The sequence below is a fragment of the Lithobates pipiens genome, unplaced genomic scaffold, assembly GCF_037356315.1.
Source record: "Lithobates pipiens isolate NorthernLeopardFrog02 unplaced genomic scaffold, aLitPip1_a1.2 Scaffold_8, whole genome shotgun sequence".
In the NCBI taxonomy this organism is placed as follows: domain Eukaryota; kingdom Metazoa; phylum Chordata; class Amphibia; order Anura; family Ranidae; genus Lithobates; species Lithobates pipiens.
Window position 1 is genome coordinate 653,462,125 of NW_027507903.1, and position 21,240 is coordinate 653,483,364.

A 21,240-nucleotide genomic window follows, 5' to 3' on the forward strand; every position below is an offset into this window, starting at 1 on the left:
GAGCCCCCCTTCCAGAAGATTTGAGGATAAACCCAGAGACTGGTGGACTTAGGCCACCATACACACATATAAATTTCTGCTGAACTGGCAGAATTTCAATCTATGTATGAGCAGACGGCTTGTACAGAATTTGAAAGATCAACTGACTTCAGTACAACCAGCGTGTCTTTTTTTGTTTTCGATCACTGCTGGCTGCTATAGCTGCCAGCAGTGATCCCTGTATTCTGACGGCTCGGAAACACCCACACACGGCTCTTAGGCCCCTTTCACACGGGGCGGATCAGTAACGATCCGCCCCGTGATGATCCGCTCGCTCAGCGGGGATTGCTCTGTTGTCCCCGCTGAGCCGGCAGCGGACAGAGCGGTCTCCGCACACTGTGCGGGGACCACCCTGTCAGCTCTCCGCTCTCCTCTATGGGGATCGGATGCGCACGGACCGTCTGTCCGTGTTCATCGGATCTGCTCTGCAGACAGATAGAAAAATAGGATTTTCCTCCGTCTTTTGAAACTGTTGCGGAGGCAGAGGAAATCGGGTGTCTGCGGATCATCCGCAGACACCCGCTGTCCCATAGGGATGAATGTATGCCCGTATTTCATCCGCAAACGGATGGATGAAATACGGACATATCATCCGCATGTGTGAAAGGGGCCTAACAGAAGCTTGGTAATCAAATGCCAGGCTTCCCTAGCATTACACCTGTGCGGCTGCGACCAAGTCTGGGCACAAGCCAGCACAGGATCCTAGAGATGCAGGATAGTGGCTAGTAAGGGGAGAGCTGGGATACGACGTTAATTACATCGTATCCCTGCCACTCCTAAACCTGCTCCACAGCTGCACCAGGCCCACGTTGCCCTTAATCTGACCCTATGGGCTGGTGCACTGGCCTGTACAGAGAGAGAGAGAGAGAGAGAGAGAGACTTCTCAACATTGCTTCCACAGAGAAAATGCAATGTGAAGTGATTTCTCTCTCTCTCTGTGCCTGCAATGTGAAGTGATTTCTCTCTCTCTCTGTGCCTGCAATGTGAAGTGATTTCTCTCTCTCTCTGTGCCTGCAATGTGAAGTGATTTCTCTCTCTCTCTGTGCCTGCAATGTGAAGTGATTTCTCTCTCTCTCTGTGCCTGCAATGTGAAGTGATTTCTCTCTCTGTGTGGGCAATGTGAAGTGATTTCTCTCTCTGTGCGGGCAATGTGAAGTGATTTCTCTCTCTGTGCGGGCAATGTGAAGTGATTTCTCTCTGTGCGGGCAATGTGAAGTGATTTCTCTCTCTGTGCGGGCAATGTGAAGTGATTTCTCTCTCTCTCTGTGCGGGCAATGTGAAGTGATTTCTCTCTCTGTGCCTGCAATGTGAAGTAATTTCTCTCTCTGTGCCTGCAATGTGAAGTGATTTCTCTCTCTGTGCCTGCAATGTGAAGTGATTTCTCTCTCTGTGCGGGCAATGTGAAGTGATTTCTCTCTCTGTGCGGGCAATGTGAAGTGATTTCTCTCTCTGTGCGGGCAATGTGAAGTGATTTCTCTCTCTGTGCGGGCAATGTGAAGTGATTTCTCTCTCTCTCTGTGCGGGCAATGTGAAGTGATTTCTCTCTCTGTGCCTGCAATGTGAAGTAATTTCTCTCTCTGTGCCTGCAATGTGAAGTGATTTCTCTCTCTGTGCAGGCAATGTGAAGTGATTTCTCTCTCTGTGCGGGCAATGTGAAGCGATTTCTCTCTCTGTGTGGGCAATGTGAAGTGAATTCTCTCTCTGTGTGGGCAATGTGAAGTGATTTCTCTCTCTGTGTCTGCAATGTGAAGCGATTTCTCTCTCTGTGTGGGCAATGTGAAGCGATTTCTCTCTCTGTGTGGGCAATGTGAAGCGATTTCTCTCTCTCTGTGCCTGCAATGTGGAGCGATTTCTCTCTCTGTGCGGGCAATGTGAAGTGAATTCTCTCTCTGTGTGGGCAATGTGAAGTGATTTCTCTCTCTGTGTCTGCAATGTGGAGCGATTTCTCTGTGCGGGCAATGTGAAGCGATTTCTCTCTCTCTGTGCGGGCAATGTGGAGCGATTTCTCTCTGTGTGGGCAATGTGAAGCGATTTCTCTCTGTGCCTGCAATGTGGAGGGATTTCTCTCTCTCTGTGCCTGCAATGTGGAGCGATTTCTCTCTCTGTGTGGGCAATGTGGAGCGATTTCTCTCTCTGTGCGGGCAATGTGAAGTGATTTCTCTCTCTGTGCCTGCAATGTGGAGCGATTTCTCTCTCTGTGCGGGCAATGTGAAGTGAATTCTCTCTGTGTGGGCAATGTGGAGCGATTTCTCTCTCTGTGCCTGCAATGTGGAGCGATTTCTCTCTCTGTGCCTGCAATGTGGAGCGATTTCTCTCTCTATGCCTGCAATGTGGAGCGATTTCTCTCTCTGTGCGGGCAATGTGAAGCGATTTCTCTCTCTGTGTGGGCAATGTGAAGCGATTTCTCTCTCTGTGTGGGCAATGTGGAGCGATTTCTCTCTCTGTGCGGGCAATGTGAAGCGATTTCTCTCTCTGTGTGGGCAATGTGAAGTGAATTCTCTCTCTGTGTGGGCAATGTGAAGTGATTTCTCTCTCTGTGCCTGCAATGTGGAGCGATTTCTCTCTCTGTGCGGGCAATGTGAAGCGATTTCTCTCTCTCTGAGCGGGCAATGTGGAGCGATTTCTCTCTCTGTGCCTGCAATGTGAAGTGATTTCTCTCTCTGTCTGGGCAATGTGGAGGGATTTCTCTCTGTGTGGGCAATGTGAAGCGATTTCTCTCTGTGCCTGCAATGTGGAGGGATTTCTCTCTCTCTGTGCCTGCAATGTGGAGCGATTTCTCTCTCTGTGTGGGCAATGTGAAGTGATTTCTCTCTCTGTGTGGGCAATGTGAAGTGATTTCTCTCTCTGTGCGGGCAATGTGAAGTGATTTCTCTCTCTGTGTGGGCAATGTGAAGTGATTTCTCTCTGTGCGGGCAATGTGAAGTGATTTCTCTCTGTGCGGGCAATGTGAAGCGATTTCTCTCTCTGTGCGGGCAATGTGAAGCGATTTCTCTCTCTGTGCGGGCAATGTGAAATGATTTCTCTCTCTGTGCCTTCAATGTGGAGCGATTTCTCTCTCTGTGCCTGCAATGTGAAGCGATTTCTCTCTCTGTGTGGGCAATGTGAAGCGATTTCTCTCTCTGTGTGGGCAATGTGGAGCGATTTCTCTCTCTGTGCGGGCAATGTGAAGTGAATTCTCTCTCTGTGTGGGCAATGTGAAGTGATTTCTCTCTCTGTGCCTGCAATGTGGAGCGATTTCTCTCTCTGTGCGGGCAATGTGAAGCGATTTCTCTCTCTCTGAGCGGGCAATGTGGAGCGATTTCTCTCTCTGTGCCTGCAATGTGAAGTGATTTCTCTCTCTGTCTGGGCAATGTGGAGGGATTTCTCTCTGTGTGGGCAATGTGAAGCGATTTCTCTCTGTGCCTGCAATGTGGAGGGATTTCTCTCTCTCTGTGCCTGCAATGTGGAGCGATTTCTCTCTCTGTGTGGGCAATGTGAAGTGATTTCTCTCTCTGTGTGGGCAATGTGAAGTGATTTCTCTCTGTGCCGGCAATGTGAAGTGATTTCTCTCTGTGCGGGCAATGTGAAGCGATTTCTCTCTCTGTGCGGGCAATGTGAAATGATTTCTCTCTCTGTGCCTGCAATGTGGAGCGATTTCTCTCTCTGTGCCTGCAATGTGAAGCGATTTCTCTCTCTGTGCGGGCTATGTGAAGTGAATTCTCTCTCTGTGCCTGCAATGTGGATCGATTTCTCTCTCTGTGCCTGCAATGTGGAGCGATTTCTCTCTCTGTGCCTGCAATGTGGAGCGATTTCTCTCTCTGTGCGGGCAATGTGGAGCGATTTCTCTCTCTGTGCGGGCAATGTGGAGCGATTTCTCTCTCTGTGCGGGCAATGTGAAGCGATTTCTCTCTCTGTGCGGGCAATGTGAAGCGATTTCTCTCTCTGTGCGGGCAATGTGGAGCGATTTCTCTCTCTGTGCCTGCAATGTGGAGCGATTTCTCTCTCTGTGCCTGCAATGTGGAGCGATTTCTCTCTCTGTGCCTGCAATGTGGAGCGATTTCTCTCTCTGTGCGGGCAATGTGGAGCGATTTCTCTCTCTGTGCGGGCAATGTGGAGCGATTTCTCTCTCTGTGCGGGCAATGTGAAGCGATTTCTCTCTCTGTGCGGGCAATGTGGAGCGATTTCTCTCTCTGTGCCTGCAATGTGGAGCGATTTCTCTCTCTGTGCGGGCAATGTGGAGCGATTTCTCTCTCTGTGCGGGCAATGTGGAGCGATTTCTCTCTCTGTGCGGGCAATGTGAAGCGATTTCTCTCTCTGTGCGGGCAATGTGGAGCGATTTCTCTCTCTGTGCCTGCAATGTGGAGCGATTTCTCTCTCTGTGCGGGCAATGTGGAGCGATTTCTCTCTCTGTGCCTGCAATGTGGAGCGATTTCTCTCTCTGTGCAGGCAATGTGAAGCGATTTCTCTCTCTGTGCAGGCAATGTGGAGGGATTTCTCTCTCTGTGCCTGCAATGTGGAGCTAATTTGGTGGTTAAATCGGCCACTTGACTGGACTTGCCCCCCAGGCCTAAGGCTGCCAGCCCTCCCCTGGATGGTGGGGATGAGATGATGGGGATGAGATGATGGGGATGAGATGAAGGTGATGAGATGATGGAGGTGAGATGATGGGGGTGAGATGATGGGGGTGAGATGATGGTGGTGACATGATGGGGATGAGATGATGGGGGTGAGATGATGGGGGTGAGATGATGGGGGTGAGATGATGGGGGTGAGATGATGGGGGTGAGATGATGGGGGTGAGATGATGGGGGTGAGATGGCGGGGGGTGAGATGATGGGGGTGAGATGATGGGGGTGAGATGATGGGGGTGAGATGGTGGGGGATGAGATGATGGGGGTGAGATGGTGGGGGATGAGATGATGGGGGTGAGATGATGGGGGTGAGATGGTGGGGGATGAGATGATGGGGGTGAGATGGCGGGGGATGAGATGATGGGGGTGAGATGATGGGGGTGAGATGATGGGGGTGAGATGATGGGGGTGAGATGATGGGGGTGAGATGATGGGGGTGAGATGATGGGGATGAGATGATGGAGATGAGACGACGTTGGGAGGTCTTCTGACACCGGGGCTGCTCTGTAATGAAGATGGAAGGACGGGTGACAAACATTCTATACAATTTCTGTAGAGCCCATTGGAGGTCTCTGTAGTTATACAGATAATGAGAGAGATGATTGAGATTTCCTGTGCCAGTCACAGATTTCCCAGATGATGGAGAATTTATTCCTCATCCCAAGTTTTATCATTACAGATGGGGGATGGGAAAATCAGATCCACCAATAATAATCTTAGTCAGGTCCTATAATCTTCCACAAGGTTTTACCCCCATCCCCCCATCCCCCGAGGTCCATCCAATGTATCAGTATAACTGAGCCAATCAGATGTGTGTTCTCAGCCTGTACACATGACAGCCCAGCACACCCGGCATACAGTCTGCTATCCCAATGGTTGGATGGAGATGAGTGTGTGGCCCCTGCCATGGTGAGGGCCCCTCACTTTTCCATCATTTCTTACAGAGCTCAGTATGAGCCCCTCCCCCCTTCCATCATCACAGCGACATTTCCTCCTCTAACACTCTCATTTTATTCTTCTATGAAGGCGTAAAGGAGGCTGGGATGTATCTATAAAGAGATGAAGATAAGAAGATGGTGTGTGGGAGCCCCTCCCCCTCTCAGGTAATACACGGATCCTGATATGAAGAGAATGTCCGGAATGGATGATATCAGAGTAAAGTCACATCAACTCTCAGCTTTTATTTTCTCTTTCTGATCCTTAAATATAGAATTCCAGTAATAGTAATCTTTCTCTTCTTTTCCTCTTCTAAATGGCGTCATTTCTGCTCAGTATTGCCCACTTCCTGTGTTGCTGTGTGACCGGTGCCCCCTTCACAGTACTGATCTGATAGGGGCACCCACGCATGCGCGCTCCCATCTATTGTACTACAAAACTGCGGTGACACACTGTCTGCACTGCACATCAGATCACCACTACAGCCCCGCCTCCATTGTCAACTGATTGGAGCCCCGCCTCCTCTCTATGAGTGACAGCGCCCCCCGCATTTTCAGAGCTGCATGTGGATTGGCTCCTGGATGATGTTCTGTGACAACGGCACAAGGACCAAACATTACAACAAACTTTATTCATACAAGACACTGTCCTGTTGTGTCAAAGTTTACTGACAATACATTTTACTGACTCAATTTTCATTGGAAAAAAGGGTTTATTTTAACCATCAACTCCAATCATTGTGTGTCACCCCCCCAGGAAGATTCTGTGTAACCCCCCGGGGATATTCTGTGTGACCCCCAGGAAGATTCTGTGTCCCCCAGGAACATTCTGTGTCACCCCCTCCCAGTTTATTGTGTGTTACCCCTACCAGGGCATTGTGTGTCACCCATCCCACTGCAGAGCATTACATGTCACCTATCCCCATAGGCATGCACAGGGGGTGTGCCAGGTGTGCCTGGGCACAATCTAATCACACTTTGAAGTGCCGATTCACCCTACTGCCTAGGCTTTTCCCCATATTGTGCTCCCCCATCCCATTGCAGAGTATGACATGTCACTCATCCCATTGCAGCATATTACGTGTCACCCATCCCACTGCAGAGTATTACATGTAGTCCCTAGTAATGGTTCGAACACCCTCTTGTTTGGTTCACAGCAGAATTTTTAAGCATCACAAAAGTTTGGACCTGAATGGCAAACCCCATTGTAGTTTATGGGACCCGAACTGCAAAAATCAAAAGTCCCTATTTTGAAGGCTTATATGCAATTAATTGGCCATAAAGACGGTATGGGGGCCTGAGTACTGCCCCGGGGGACATCAATGAAAAACATTTTTTTTAAAACAATCTTCTTTAACCATTTCCGGACCACCACACGCCCATATAAGTCCTCACTTTGAAGAGGGATATCATTGTTATGCAGCAGCGAGCTGAATGTGATGCAAATTTAGCCGTACAAATCTGAATGTCTTTTTTTTTTTTTTTTTTTTTTAAAGACAATTTTATTGAACAGAAATAGTAGGCACAAAAGTATAAATGCGGAAACGTACAAAAAAAAAATCCCCAACAATTGGAGAGATAAGATGTCAACAAACGTACAAATAACACATCAAATACAACAAGCAATGAGTTTGATAGGGCTATGCATATAGAAAGACCCTAGTCGGGGGGGGGGGGTGAGTAGGCATTAAGAAGGGCATAAGAGGGGTTTGGAATTGTCCGCAACTTGAAGCCAGAAAGATAGCTGTCTTAGTCAGGTAAGGGAATCCATCTGGGGGATACAGGCTGGGTCCAAGGAGCGAAGAGGTGGATCCAAACCAAAAAGAGTCCAGGGGTAGCTGATAGGACAAGTCAGGTAATGAGTTTCTTAGGTCGTATCGTGCGGTATCTAGATAGAGCGGCCTGGGTAGGGTCTGCTTTGGTAGAGTGTTGGGGGTTCGCAACCGTGAGATATAGCGGTAGGTGTGTGTGCCTAGGTCGAAACATCTAGGATTAGGAGTCTTACAGGGGAGGGGGGGGCAAAAGGGAGAGGGTGTAGAAGAGAAGAGAGAGAAAGTGGTAGAAAGGAGAGGGGAGGAGAAGGAGGGTAATGGGGACTAGAGGCAGACGGGGGGAACAAAGGTACAGGGTAGATCGGAACTGTCTGGGGTCCCCTTTCCCAAGGCCCCCCGAAGCATATAGAATGAAATGTAGGACAACTTCTTGTTTGCTTTTGTAGTTCGGCGACCTCAAGATTAGCAGGTACCAGGGTAAAGAAGTCTGAGTAGAAAGCCTGCGATGGAAAATGCCAAATGCAAATCGTGAAACGTAATGAATGTAAAAAATGTAAAATGTAAAATGTCCCCCTCATCACACATCCAAGTAATCGGCAGTGGTCTGGAAGTGTTTCCAACAGGCCCATTTTGTGCTAAATTTGGAAGGGGTGTCTCTGGATATATGAATCAGTTCTTCCATTTCAGCTATTTTGTTGATTCTGGAGAACCACTCTTTCAGGGAGGGAATTTCGGAGGTGCCCCAATGAATAGGTATGCACTGTTTGGCTGCGTTGAGCATGTGCATAGCTAGAGAGCCATGGTAAGTTCGTCTCGGTAGAGACGAAAGGTGGAGAAGGCATTGGGCTGGGGTTGGGTCAATGGTATAGGTGGTAATTTGGGAGACGAGACTGCACACTTCTCTCCAGAAATTATGTATCGAGGGGCAGGACCACCAAATGTGAAGTGGTGTACCCCTGTCTTGGTTGCACCTCCAGCAGGTGTCAGAGGCGTTGGGGGCAAATTTGCAGAGTAGAGAGGGTGTACGGTACCAACGGGATTGTATTTTATATCCGTTTTCTTGGGTGCTAACATTCAGTGATCCCTTATGAATGGTTTGAAAAATGGCGTCCCACTGTTCATCACTTATTGATAAGGCAAGGTCTTCCTCCCAACGTTTGCATGCTAAGGTGGAGCCGGGACGCTCCCCATCAAAAAGCAAGGTATGGGTAAGTGCAATGAGATGTCTTTGGGGGGTGGATTGGGTGCACAGGATTTCGAACGGAGTAAGTGCCCTAGAGCATTGCGAATTTGTGTCTAGTGATCGTAGGTAATGAGCGATCAATAGGTAGGTCCAAGGAGGGATGGGTGGTTTATCCATGTTATTAGCGATGGTCGAGGCTGGGATGAGTGACCCTTTCTCAAAAAAGTGGCAAGCGTTCAATGTGTCTCCTGGCCAGTTGTCAGTCAAGAAGTCTGGGGATATGCCAGGCGGAAAGTCTGGGTTGCATTTAATCGGGGTTAGGGGTCCCGGAATTGACGAGACTTTCGTGTGGGAACAGATGTGTTGGAAGCATTTCAGTGTCGGGTGTATAAGGGGGTGGAGGTTGGCCGTGATGGGTACATGAGACGGTTTCATCCAAGACAAGGAGGCGAGTGGGCGAGAGGAGAAGGAAGCCTCTAGAGAGACCCATTCTTTGTAGGGGTCGCGAACATTCCAGTCAACTATTCTAGTTAAATGGACTGCCCTATAATAGTTGAGTATGTTTGGGAAGCCCAGACCCCCAAGGAGCTTAGGGCGTGATAGGGTCCGGAGGGAAATTCTAGGCGTTCGGCCTCCCCACAAGAACTTCGAACAGATGGAGTTGTATGTTTTAAAGAACATTTGGGGAACTTGTATAGGGACCGTTTGGAGAATATATAGTAAGCAAGGCAGGACATTCATCTTGAGGACCGCAATTCTGCCGAACCAAGAGAGAGATTGTTTGTTCCAACGTTTAAGATCGTCCGTAATAGTTTGGAGGGTGGGGAGGTGGTTTTTAGCATATAGGTCAGTTAACTTTCTAGAAATTTGTGTGCCCAGGTAGGTAATGGAGTCGCTCTTCCAGCAGAAGGGGAAGTTCGCTTCACATTGTGCTTGGATCTCCTCAGGTAGAGAGATGTTCAGGGCGTAAGACTTGGAAAAGTTGATTTTAAGGTTAGAGATGGCTTGAAATTTCTTAAACTCTGACAAAACAATTGGGAGCGTAGTGATAGGGTTCGTGAGGAACATCAATATGTCGTCTGCGAATGCCGCATATTTACATTCTTTAAGTGGGGTAAGGATGCCCTTAATATCATTGTTTAGTGAAAGGGTTTGGAGGAGGGGTTCTAGGGTTAGAATGAATAGGATCGGGGAAAGGGGGCAACCCTGCCTCGTACCGTTTCTGATGGGGAAGGCGTCTGACAGAGTACCATTGACCCGGACCCTTGCAGAAGGGGTAGAGTATAGAGACATGATCATGGACATCATGTGAGGTCCAAGGCCCAGGTTGTGGAGCACTGTTTCCATGTAGTCCCACGCTACTCTGTCAAACGCCTTCTCCGCATCAAGAGACAGGAAGAAGGCCTGCTGTTCAGTTTGTGTTATGTGGTGGATATTAATGGATTTCAGGGTGTTGTCCCTGGCTTCACGTCCGGGAACAAAACCTACCTGGTCCGGGGAAATGAGGGTTGGAATGAATGGAAGGAGTCTGTTGGCTAATATTTTGGCAAAAAGTTTGACGTCTACATTGAGTAGGGAAATCGGTCTGTAACTGCTCGTGATTGTTGGGTCCTTATCTGGTTTGGGTATAACGGTGATATGGGCCTCTAAGATTCCTTGGGGGAGGGATTTGGATGTTGGGACAGAATTGAAGGCCTTAAGAAAGGGGGACTGAAGTGTCTCAGCAAATAGTATGTAATATGCTGAAGTCAGGCCGTCGGGTCCAGGACTCTTGCCTGGTTTCATTTGTTTGACAGCTTGAAGCCATTCCGCCGCAGAAATTGGTGTTTCCAACGACTGGAGGGCGTCAGGGGAAACTTTTTGAAGAGGAAGCCTGGAAAGGTACGTATGAAAGTCGTGTAGACGTTTTTGGGGGTCTGGAGGGCGCGGGCAGTCGGAGTTGAGGTTATATAGGGAGGTATAATAGCGCTCGAATTCCCGTGCTATTTCTGCATTCGTTTCAAGGGTGGAGCCGGTAGGAGAGTGGATACGGTGTACCGTCTGTTTGGCCTTTTTTGATTTAAGCATGCGCGCCAGTAAGCGGCCTGATTTGTTAGCATGTTCATAAAAGAAATTCTGTGAGAGGGCAAAGGATTTCCTCGTCTGGTAGCCTAATATGTCTTGGATCTGGGTGCGGGTATCTATTAGTTCGGAATGGGTGTTCTCTGCTAGTGTTCTCTTGTGTTTTGTTTCAAGGGATCTGAGTTTCGCAAATAGGGTTGTCAATGTGGCTGCTCTTTCTTTCTTGCGGGCAGAGGCAAGGGAGATAAATTTGCCTCTAACCACGCATTTATGTGCCTCCCATTGCGTGAGGGGGGAAACGTCTGGGGTGTCATTGTCTAAGAAATAGTGTGATAGACAGTCTCTAATTTCCTTAACTCTAAGTTCGTCTGTTAGGATATTTGCATCTAGTCTCCATATAGAGGTTCGTTCAAGCTTTTCAGGAAAAGTAAATAGCGCCGTGATAGGGTGATGGTCAGAGATCGTCATGGGTTCTATAGAGGCTTTGGTTAAATGGTGTAAATCCTGCTGGGAGACCATGAGGTAGTCGATCCGTGAGTACCTGTTGTGAGGGGCAGAGTAGAAGGTGAAATCTTTATCTCTAGGGTGAAGCGTTCGCCACACGTCATGTAATAATAGTTGATGAAGGCTTTTCTTGATCTGTTTGAGTGCACGGAACGGTAAGCTGGAGGACCCGGAGGACGTGTCCAGCAGGGGGTCTAAGGGGGCATTAAAGTCACCTCCAAGAATCAGCATCCCTTCAGAGAAAGAGCTAAGTTGGTGTAATATATTCCGAAAAAAGGTTACTTGGGAGGTGTTAGGGCTGTATATGTTTGCTAGCGTAATCTTCCTCTTTTTAAATGTACCCTTGAGAAATAAGAATCTGCCGTTCGCATCTGCTAGAGTGTCCATAATCTGGAAGTCAAAGTGTTTGGAGAGAAGTATGGAGACTCCTTTGCTTTTAGAGGTGGGACATGTTGCGTGAAATTCCACTGGGAAGGTGTGATTGGACAATTTGGGGGTAGATTTAGAACAAAAATGGGTCTCCTGCAGGAAAACAACATCTGCTTTCAGTTTCTGCATCATCAATCGTGTCTGATGACGTTTCTCCGGAGTGTTTAATCCCTTTGCGTTTAGGGAGACAAGCTTCAAGGACAAGTTTGTTACGTGTTGCGAAGAGGGGGACATTTCGTCAGAGGTCGGAGGCAAAAGTTGTGTACAATGCTTGGAAAGAGGAGGCCCTGGGAAGGGGGAAAAGCAGCAAGAGAAGGAGAAAGAGGAAAGAGAAGAGGGGGGGAAGAAAGGCGGCTAGAGACTGGTATACAGAAGAGAGGATCAGGTATGTGGAGAGGTAGGTAGAGGGGATAGGGAATGAGACCGGTGGTTGGGTTGAACCAGCAACCCTCGGAGTACCGATAAGGGCACCGGTTGGGTCAACACTGACTACCGGCGTCTGTTGTTTGGGGGTGGCGGACGGAGTTACACGAGTTGTAAAGGGGTCCCGTCACTGCGAGACTGAAATGAGTGAGTGGAGGCAAGTAAGGGTGGTACATAGCCCGAGTTCTAAGGGGAGCCAACAGCAATAGCTTAGAGAAATGATAATAGAGATCTGAAAAGGGTGTGGTACGGGTCGGTGATCATTGGTGTAGTCCTAGAATCCGGGGGTTAAGATGGGCATGGCGAGTGTCTAGTCAGGGTGGCACAAGGCACATTCCGGGTGAATGACAGTGGCTTAGGGGGTTCGTCGTCGGATATGTTGTAGGCCTAGGGAGGGTTACGAAAAGGGTAGCAGTCATGATCTGTAGGTGAAAGGACGGGTGTAGTCCGGGTGGGGTGTCTCGGGGATATCTAGGTCCCTAGGTCTGGCTAGAGAGAGAGGAAGGCTGGATACGTCAGGAGGGTAAGCATGTGGACAATGCATGTGGAGTCAGATATAGGTATAGGCCTGGTATAGGTCGAAAAGGTCAGGGGCAGCGAAACAGGGTGGAGTCCGTGGAGGGAATGCTTCAGGACATAGTATATAGGCGAAAAGCAATCTTAATCTTAAAACCATTAGACAAAAAATGATCCAGAGCAGAAATACAAGATGGCACAATAGAATGCTCTAACATGTGAAACAGAGATGAGAGCAGGCACAAAAGGTAACAGTAAGTAACAGTAAATAACATGAAATGCCATATCTGGGAGACATAATAAAATCATACAACAACATCAGTAGGTACTTGCCACAACTGGAGCCGGGAGTGGCAGGGTAGCCAATCGAAAACTAACTAGGCAGCAGGCGCAGTGTGGAAGAAGGGTCCTATATATGGGGGCTGTCCCTACTCGAGACGTTGGGGGAGTTAGGTTATCTAGTCAGGCTACGGCGTTGCTGCCGCAAGGGAATTCTTCCCAGGTGAGAAGGTGTGACCCTTCCTCAGTCACCACCCCCTCTCCTTGGCCCCCCCTCACGAATAACGTGAGGATGGGGCCATGGAAGTGTGTTCCTCCCCCCCCCCCACCCCCTAATACTCATGGATATCACCTGTCCCTGTTCACAGTATTTGGGAGTGGTACTAGCGCTTTCCCTCTATCGCGTAAAGTGAGATACAGGCGTTTCATGCCCCAATGTGTAACGCTGGGTACCAGGTGCAAAATAAGTAGTAATCAAATATGTGCAAATGCCCCGTGGGGCTAAAGGTTGTTCTTACCCGACACCACACTCCCGACTCCTTAGTAGACAATAATGCGGCATGGATCAAGTCATGAGCGAGCTGTAGAGTCTATATGCATATAAATACAAAGATAAACCAGAGAGGTAATCAAGGGAGGGAGAGGAAGAGGCGGTGGGGGGGGTTGAGGGGAGAAGGGCGAGGGAGGGGGGGAGAAGGGCGAGGGGGGAGAGGAGCTGGACGAGAAGGCTGCAACCTGGGTCAAGCATGGAATGTCAGAGGTAGGTCAGGACGTGCTATGATAGCCATACCAGGACTGCGACGGGCGAGATAGTAAGGGGGAGAGGACCAACGTCTAAGGCAGCCCGGTGTACACCTCAGTTATACAGGACACTGTAGAAAGTTCCTGGTAAGGGTGGGTGTGGAGAGCCATGAGATAAAAAGTCACAGGGCAGCAATATCGGGTTCATAGAGTATGTACGAGTGGGCTTTCCCAGCCAGTGAGGAGATAAGCTTTCGCAGGGAGGAAATGAGTATGGTGATCTTCCCGATGCTCAAACAAGGGCAGCAATGGAGAGTCTCAAGGGGACTGCACGGTGTAGAAGCGGCTCCGGCTGGTGTTCGTGCTGGGTGGGTAGAATCGGCAAGTACCGTTGTCTCCAGGAAGGGGCGAGCTCTGTTTCAGCAAAGAGGCCGCAAAATGACGGCCCGCATTCGTAACAACAGGTGCCAAGCAGTGAACAGAGCTACAGAAATGTACCTTAATTATGTCGGGGTCTGCGATGAGCAGGTGAAGCCGTGGGACTGCCATTTCTCGGTGGGGTGGCATTCCTCTGTGGAGGGCGGTGAAGAGGAGGTTGGTGCATGGGCCTGTGACGTCTGCCAAGGGCGTAGTTGCCTGCTTCATCTACACCCTCCATTGAAGTCGCCCTGTGAAGTGTAGGAAATCTGAAGTCACTGTACCAGTCTGGTAGGTCCACGTGGGGCAGGTCTAGAGCAGCACAGAAATGGTCGAGATCTTCCGGAACTCTCAAATTTTCCGTGTGACCTTGATGGGAAACAGAAAGGCAAAAGGGATACTTCCAGCGATAAGGGATGGCCCTGTTCCTCAAAATTTCCAGTAACGGTCGGAGTTCCCTTCTGCGTTGGAGTGTGATGTTAGACAGGTCCTGGAATATTTTAATATTCACTCCTCTGTGTACGATTTGGTTTCTATCTCTGGCCTTGCGAAGAATTTCCTCTTTCAAGGGGAAGTCTGTCAAGCAACAGACAACATCTCTCGGGGGGTCAGTGTCGCGGCCCCTGGGGCGTAGAGCCCTGTGAATACGCTCAAATACAATGGGATTGTCCGGGGGTCTTTCGAGTAGGTCATTAAATATATTAACTACCCGCTGGGTTAGAAGAGTAGGGTCCAGGGATTCAGGAATACCTCGCACTCGTAGGTTTCGACGTCTCCCCCGGTTGTCAAGGTCCTCCATGTGCCTGTTAACGTCTCTGAGGTGGATGGCATGAGACTCAGTGAGCTGTTGTAATTGGCAGAGGGAGGAATCATGGCGGGCCTGTGTCGCTTCAATATCCTCTACTCGCAGCGTCATAGATTGGATATCAGTCCGAAGATCTGATATGGCTGCAGAAAGGGTATGTTTAATGTCAGCTGCGACACTGCGCAGATCCTCTAGGCTGATCGGTGGCTGCTCTCTGGCGTCCGGTTCGGGCCTAGCGCGGATCGGGCTCCTGCTGTGGGATCGCGGCCTACTCGAGGCCGCGGCTCGGGTACCGCCAGTAGGCCGGGACCGGAATATCTCCGGGATTTGTCTGGCGGGGGGAGCGTCGGGCTCCGGTGGCGACCGGGATCGTGCCGCTGACATGATATAGTGGCGAGGGGCTCAAAATGAGTGGGAATGACCACCGCAAACTTGCCTGGTTGTCTGTAGCAGGGTCTCTTGGACGGGAGCTCCGGATTCAAGCGGCCATCTCGGAACAGCGCCAAGCCACGCCCCCCCCCAAATCTGAATGTCTGTATTTGCATGTCCCTGACATCACATGTGATTTGCATAGATGTCGCTCAGCGCACTGAGCGCAGCACTGTGTAAACCCGGCCTAAATCACAGAGCACACAATCATTCTGTATATTACAATGAGCTGTGTATGTAGGAGCCAGCAGCATGACTCCTGAATCTATGAATGACTCCTTCTAGAGAGCTCACAATGAGTCTCTATGGAATCACAAGAAAATAATAACTGAAAGATGGACTCAACTTCCCAGTAATAAAGTTTCAAAAATCTTGTTTTTAAATTTGAACTTAAAATTGGAGCAGATGATAATGTTTTTCAATGTTCAGGTCAGGATCCCTTTAACCTTTATTTTTCATGTTTTTGGTGTGCAGAATGAGGTATAATTTGTATTTTTGGTTATGTTAATATTTTTATATAATTCAAGGTATCTGTTTTTTTTTTTTTGCTGTATTGCAGTTTATAGAATAGTTCTTGCAGCAAAATAAAGTTACTTTACATTGAATATGCTGACTGTACTGACTGAGGGTATCACAGGACTGAAGTTATGATCCTTAATCGTAGTTTGGAGGAAATGAGTTGTGAGTCCATTCAGTGATTCAAATCATTTCACTGAACTGATCCAAATAATTCAAATCACTAAAATGAATCTTTCTGCCCAAGTCTAAATCCCACAGAGGCAATACCTGGGTGGATATTTACAATCCTTCTTGGTCCCCGTTCTTAAGCAACTTCCTGGTCACATCACTTCCGGTTTTCTGGTTTACATAATTTCCAGAGCTCGGCCAGCCCCGATCCTCTCCCCGGTCATTGGCACAGTCCTGCCTCCCCCTTGCTGATAGCTGTCAGCTGGAAGCAATTTTGCCACCACCCACACTCCATCTGGGATACCTGGAAGATGGATTCGGAGGAGGTACACACCATGGCTGTGATGTGAGACTCATCTTGCTTGTCAATGGTAAGATGAGCCCTCTCCCATCCCTCCAGATCCTACAGAATCCATTTGGATCCTTGATCTGGGTGATGTGAGTAGCCTCAAGGATCCCTCCTTCCTCCTCCCCTGGTAATTATAACAGACTCCCCTACATATATATTTATACACCATAACTCATGAAGGTCTCCATTCAGTAGTCCAATTACATGTGGAAACACTGGAAGGAGACGTACACACACACAGGGAACCAGGTGAGAATCCCCATGCTGGGACAAATTGTACTATGACATCACTCTTTGATCTAATAGACCCCCCTTTTTTCCAATTACTGTTCAGTAGGTCCTATAATGCCATCCATTGGGATTAAGACTGAAACCCAAGGGTGGCTTGGCTCATACCCACAGTCATTCAACCTATCTTCTTTTACAAATATATACATATATATTTTTGAACTTCTCAGATCATACACTGGCTTCCCTGTTAGTGTAAGGCAAGACCCTACAATATTCACTTCACAGTTCCTTCCCTTTTTTGCTTTCACTTTTATTTTTTTGCCATTCTAACATTAATCGTATGACCACCATTACATCGAAGTCTGTTGTTCTTCCCCGGTGAGGATTCAGAGGTCATACCCACATCAGGCTCCCTTCCTATTGGACTAACTGCAGTATTGACATTACTCAGGTGAAATAACAATATACTAATATAACCTTGCACCACAGGTTTTAATTGATCTATTTGTCCCTCTGCTCTTTTCTTGGTTCGCACATTGTTTTAAATCCAAAGTAATCTATGCAAAAATATACAATCTAATATATCCTATATAACAATTGCATACATGTATTAGTTTGCCTATCCCTATAAATTAGCTAGTCTATAAGAGTCTGATCAGCACAATAATATAACAAACACATCTGCTTAGTAAGCAATGTTACATTTATTTCCCAAGAAAATAGGAATATACTAAACAGCAGAATTAGGAAACCAACCTACAAGTATTAAAATATTTTACAATATTACAAAGCTTACAATCAGAACACAATACAAGAATATACTTATCACATCCTCTAGAAAAGACTCTTTAGCTGGTCTTCAGATGTTGAAAGAGAGAGCTCTCAGTTTGAAACAGCCCTTTTTACAATCACACCTCATCCAAACCCCTCCCATTGCCAGCCCACCTCGATTTTGGACGAATCAGAATATCCCTGGGGCGTTCCTCAACAGGTTATATTACTCAGATTGCTACAGCAATTTTTATTGTGACTGCGACATTATGGTGGACACATCGGACACTTTTGACACATTTTTTGGGACCATTGGCATTAATACAGCGACCAATGCGATTAAAATTAACACTAGGGGCAGTGAAGGGGTTAATGTGTGTCCTAGTTTGTGTTCTAACTGAAGGGGGATTGGACTGTGCAGAAAAAACTAACAGATCCCTGTTCATACTCTGTATGAACAGACAATCTGTCAGTTTCTCCCCCCAGAGAACTGAAAATGTTTACACACACCGTTCTGGGTTCTCCGTGTGCCCCGAGTGATCGCGGGAGCCCGGTGGTGATTGAGACCGCCGGGCACTTGCATTGGCTCGGGGAGCGAGCAGGAGCCCCCTGGTTGCCATTTATGTTACTAACGTAACATAACAGCGATAAGTGCAGCCAAGCCACGTTGCCGCAGTACAACTGTGGCGGCTGGTTGGCAAGTGGTTAAGTAATTATGAATGTTTGTTTTATACATTTCTTAAATTTTCTGCTTCTGTATTGATTAAAATGTGTATCTATATTTATTTATAACCTTGTTAATATTTTATTCATTGGCTATTATAATATTTGTTACAAGGTACTTACAAAATCCCACTCCACCTTACCTTTGTTATTGATTTTTGCATGTATAGAACCTGCTGCAGCAAAGCTGACATTTATAAACAAAAAAAAATCACATTTAAATTGTTCTTTCCTGCAAGCTTTCTTTCATGAGTGTCCGCAGGTAGGGGCAAGGGGGGTCAAGTGCACCCCTTGGAATTGATGATCAGATCTTAAATTCAGCACAGTTCGTCACTATCGGGCTTCCTGCCCGCTCCTTTCCTTCCCTATTGGCCATAACTGTACATGTTTGCAAAGATTGGCAGCCCCATTTTCCACAGGGAGGAGGCTACAGCTCGATCAAGAGATTGATAGACTGCAGCCTGGAAAAAATCTGAGGGAGAGAGTGCTACAGGACAAAGAATGAGGAGTGTGTAGGAAGCCAGAGAGACCAAGGTACAGACATGCTACACTACTGACCAGAGTCGCCCCCGGGGGACCCGGAGTGATCGATCATCCAGCCAGAAGGATCACTGCTGTAGTTTAGCTGGGTCTGGTAAGAGGGCCTGTTGGTCATTATACATTACTTATCCTAGGGACTGTACTAAGTCTGCAGTCTCTGACCATGATAATGACATTGTTGGAAAGGGGCGGTAAATGCATGACCCTAAAATGATGCCCCCCCTGAAAAAAGTTCTGTGGACGCCCATGCTTTCTTTATTTTATAAATAATGTCTGGGGGGCCGGTCTGTATGATGAGGCCACAATGTAGTGCACTGGGAACAAGAAAAAGTGTAAAGTAAAAGTAAAACGGAATGATATACACATCACATTCACATATATATGTATTGATAAAACATTTCATGGAATGAATACAATGTAATATCTCGGTGTAATTGTACAATTATCTCTTGTAGATGGACAGAGATTTGTCTGGTGATTGTGTCCCGGTGTTGAGTTTGCTGGACCTCTTCCATGTATAGAGGATCTCCTCACCGACACCTCGGATTTCTCTGAGGGTCTTCTACTCTTCATGGATATAATTGTCGCCTCCCATTGTGAATTCCCTCTTCTCCCCTCTGTAGGATTCCACACTTTCCAATATTATCAATACTTACTATGATGATGATGAGGATCCGACTCATTATTAGGACTCATTTTATGGCGGGAAAAAAGTTTCTCATTGATAAAAGCTGACTGGAACAATCACTAATACAGACAAAGAGACCTCATCTTTTTCTTACTGCTGTCCTACTACTCTCCATTCTCCATACTCCTCTCCCTCCTCCATTCTCCTCTCCATCCTCCATACTACTCTCCATCCTCCATACTACTCTCCATCCTCCATACTACTCTCCATCCTCCATACAACTCTCCATCCTCCATACAACTCTCCATCCTCCATACTCCTCTTCATCCTCTCTCCTCTCCATCCTCCATACTCCTCTCCATTCTCCATATTGCTCTTCATTCTCCAAACTGCTCTCCATCCTCCATACTGCTTTCCATCCTCCTCTCCATCCTCCATCCTCCTCTCCATCCTCCATACTACACTCCATCCTCCATACTCCTCTCCATCCTCCATACTCCTCCCCATCCTCCATACTACTCTGCATACTCCTCTCCCTCCTCCATACTACTCTATACTCGTCTCCATATCCCTCTCCATCCTCCATACTCCTCTTCCTGCACTCTCCTATTATTGCATTTTCTTTTTCCTACATTGTGTCTCTCTCTCTCCTCTCCTCTCCTTGGATGTAATAAAGTGATGCGGCTCTATATAACATATATGGCATTCCCGGCTCCCAGTGTCTCTCTCTGCAATGTCTTTCTCCATGTTGCTGACATTATCTTGTATTAGAACAGAACCCGATCCATCGGCAATCCCAAGGAGAGACGGACATCTCATAGCCGGCTCTCTGCTGCCTTATATCAGAGTTTTTCTTCCACAACCAGAACTTTATCCCCCTGAATGACAAGCTTAGCCAAGTCACCCCATTTCTAGAAGTTCATCTTTACTTCTGCCAACTCCCCCATCTCTGCTCTGCATGACTCTCTGCCAAGACTGCTCCTAAGATTTCATTGTGCCGAGTCCGTTCAGCCGCTTCGCCTTTCACTGACAACTTGCTGCAATTTTTATTGTATCCTCTAAATGGATTTATCCACCGATTGTTCTGATTACATTTCATGTCTGATATATTGTATATGAGGATCATGTATTATTCCCCAGAGGATTTCATGTCATGGGTCGTTACCCAAAGGGACACGATTATCCCGATTGATTATTGGGCTACCAATATTATTACCTAGTTATTGGAAGATGTTATTCTCTATAGATTTACCCCATTGAGGGTTTTCACTCATCAATAAAGTTTTGTATTTTATTAGCCTTATTCTGTGATTATTACCAACTTCTTCTCAGCTTGTTCTCCACAGCCGATACCCTCTCACCTCTCCTCCCTTCCCCCTCTCCCTTCTCTCAACACTCCCCTCCCCCTCTCACCTCTCCCTTCCACCTCTCTCTCCTCCCCCTTCCCCCTCTCTCTCCTCCCCCTTCCCCCTCTCTCCCTTCCCCATCTCTCCTCTTCCTTCCCCCGCCTCTCCCCCTATCTAACCTCTCCCTTCCCCCTCTCATACCTCTCTCTTCTCTCCCTCCTCTCCCTTCCCCCCTCTCGCCTCTCCCTTCCCCCTCTCTCACCTCTCCCTTCTCTCTCTCTTTACTCTCACATCTCACTTCCCCCTCTCTGCATTCTTTCCTTTCCTTGCACTCTCCCTGCCCTCTCTCTATATTTACCACATAATATGTTCCTTCCATATACTGTTTGTAAATATGCATGTATTTTACGGTACACATTTTATGTCATGTTTCCTATATATTAGCCCCACATTAGATGCACAGAATGCAGGGGTTGCAGGTGGAGCATTGAGGGCACCTAGTGGTAGGTGAAGAAATTACAACCCAGTCCAATCACAACTTGCTATGGCTAGAAAGAAGGTAGGTGCAGGCAGGAGAAGCAGGAATCTCCTTTTCACCCTACTTTTCACCCTTCTATGGAAATATGAGTCTGTCAGAGCTGCAGCCAATGCTATAGGTAGGAATAGGGAAGAGATGTCTGTACTGTGTGCAGTTGGATTAAGAGACTGACATATATCATACACAAGGTGGAGGGGATGGTATTGCATGAGGTGGGGTATCCTCAGGTCAAGGGAATGATATTAGGTGAGGTGGGGTCTTTATAGATGGAGGGGATGGTATTG

At 47.6% G+C, this 21,240-nt stretch overlaps 1 protein-coding gene across 1 annotated transcript in view; it reads left to right on the forward strand.

Annotated features, from left to right (window-relative positions):
- The window catches only part of LOC143962470 (ribonuclease inhibitor-like), a 157,827-nt gene extending 137,452 nt beyond the window's left edge, over positions 1–20,375 (forward strand). Inside the window, exons 5-6 of the mRNA XM_077471744.1 lie at positions 5,676–5,752; positions 18,900–20,375. Of these exons, the coding sequence (XP_077327870.1) occupies positions 5,676–5,712 (37 nt within the window). The 3' untranslated portion in view covers positions 5,713–5,752; positions 18,900–20,375. The remainder of the gene's footprint in view (positions 1–5,675; positions 5,753–18,899) is intronic.
- The last annotated feature ends 865 nt before the right edge of the window (positions 20,376–21,240 follow it).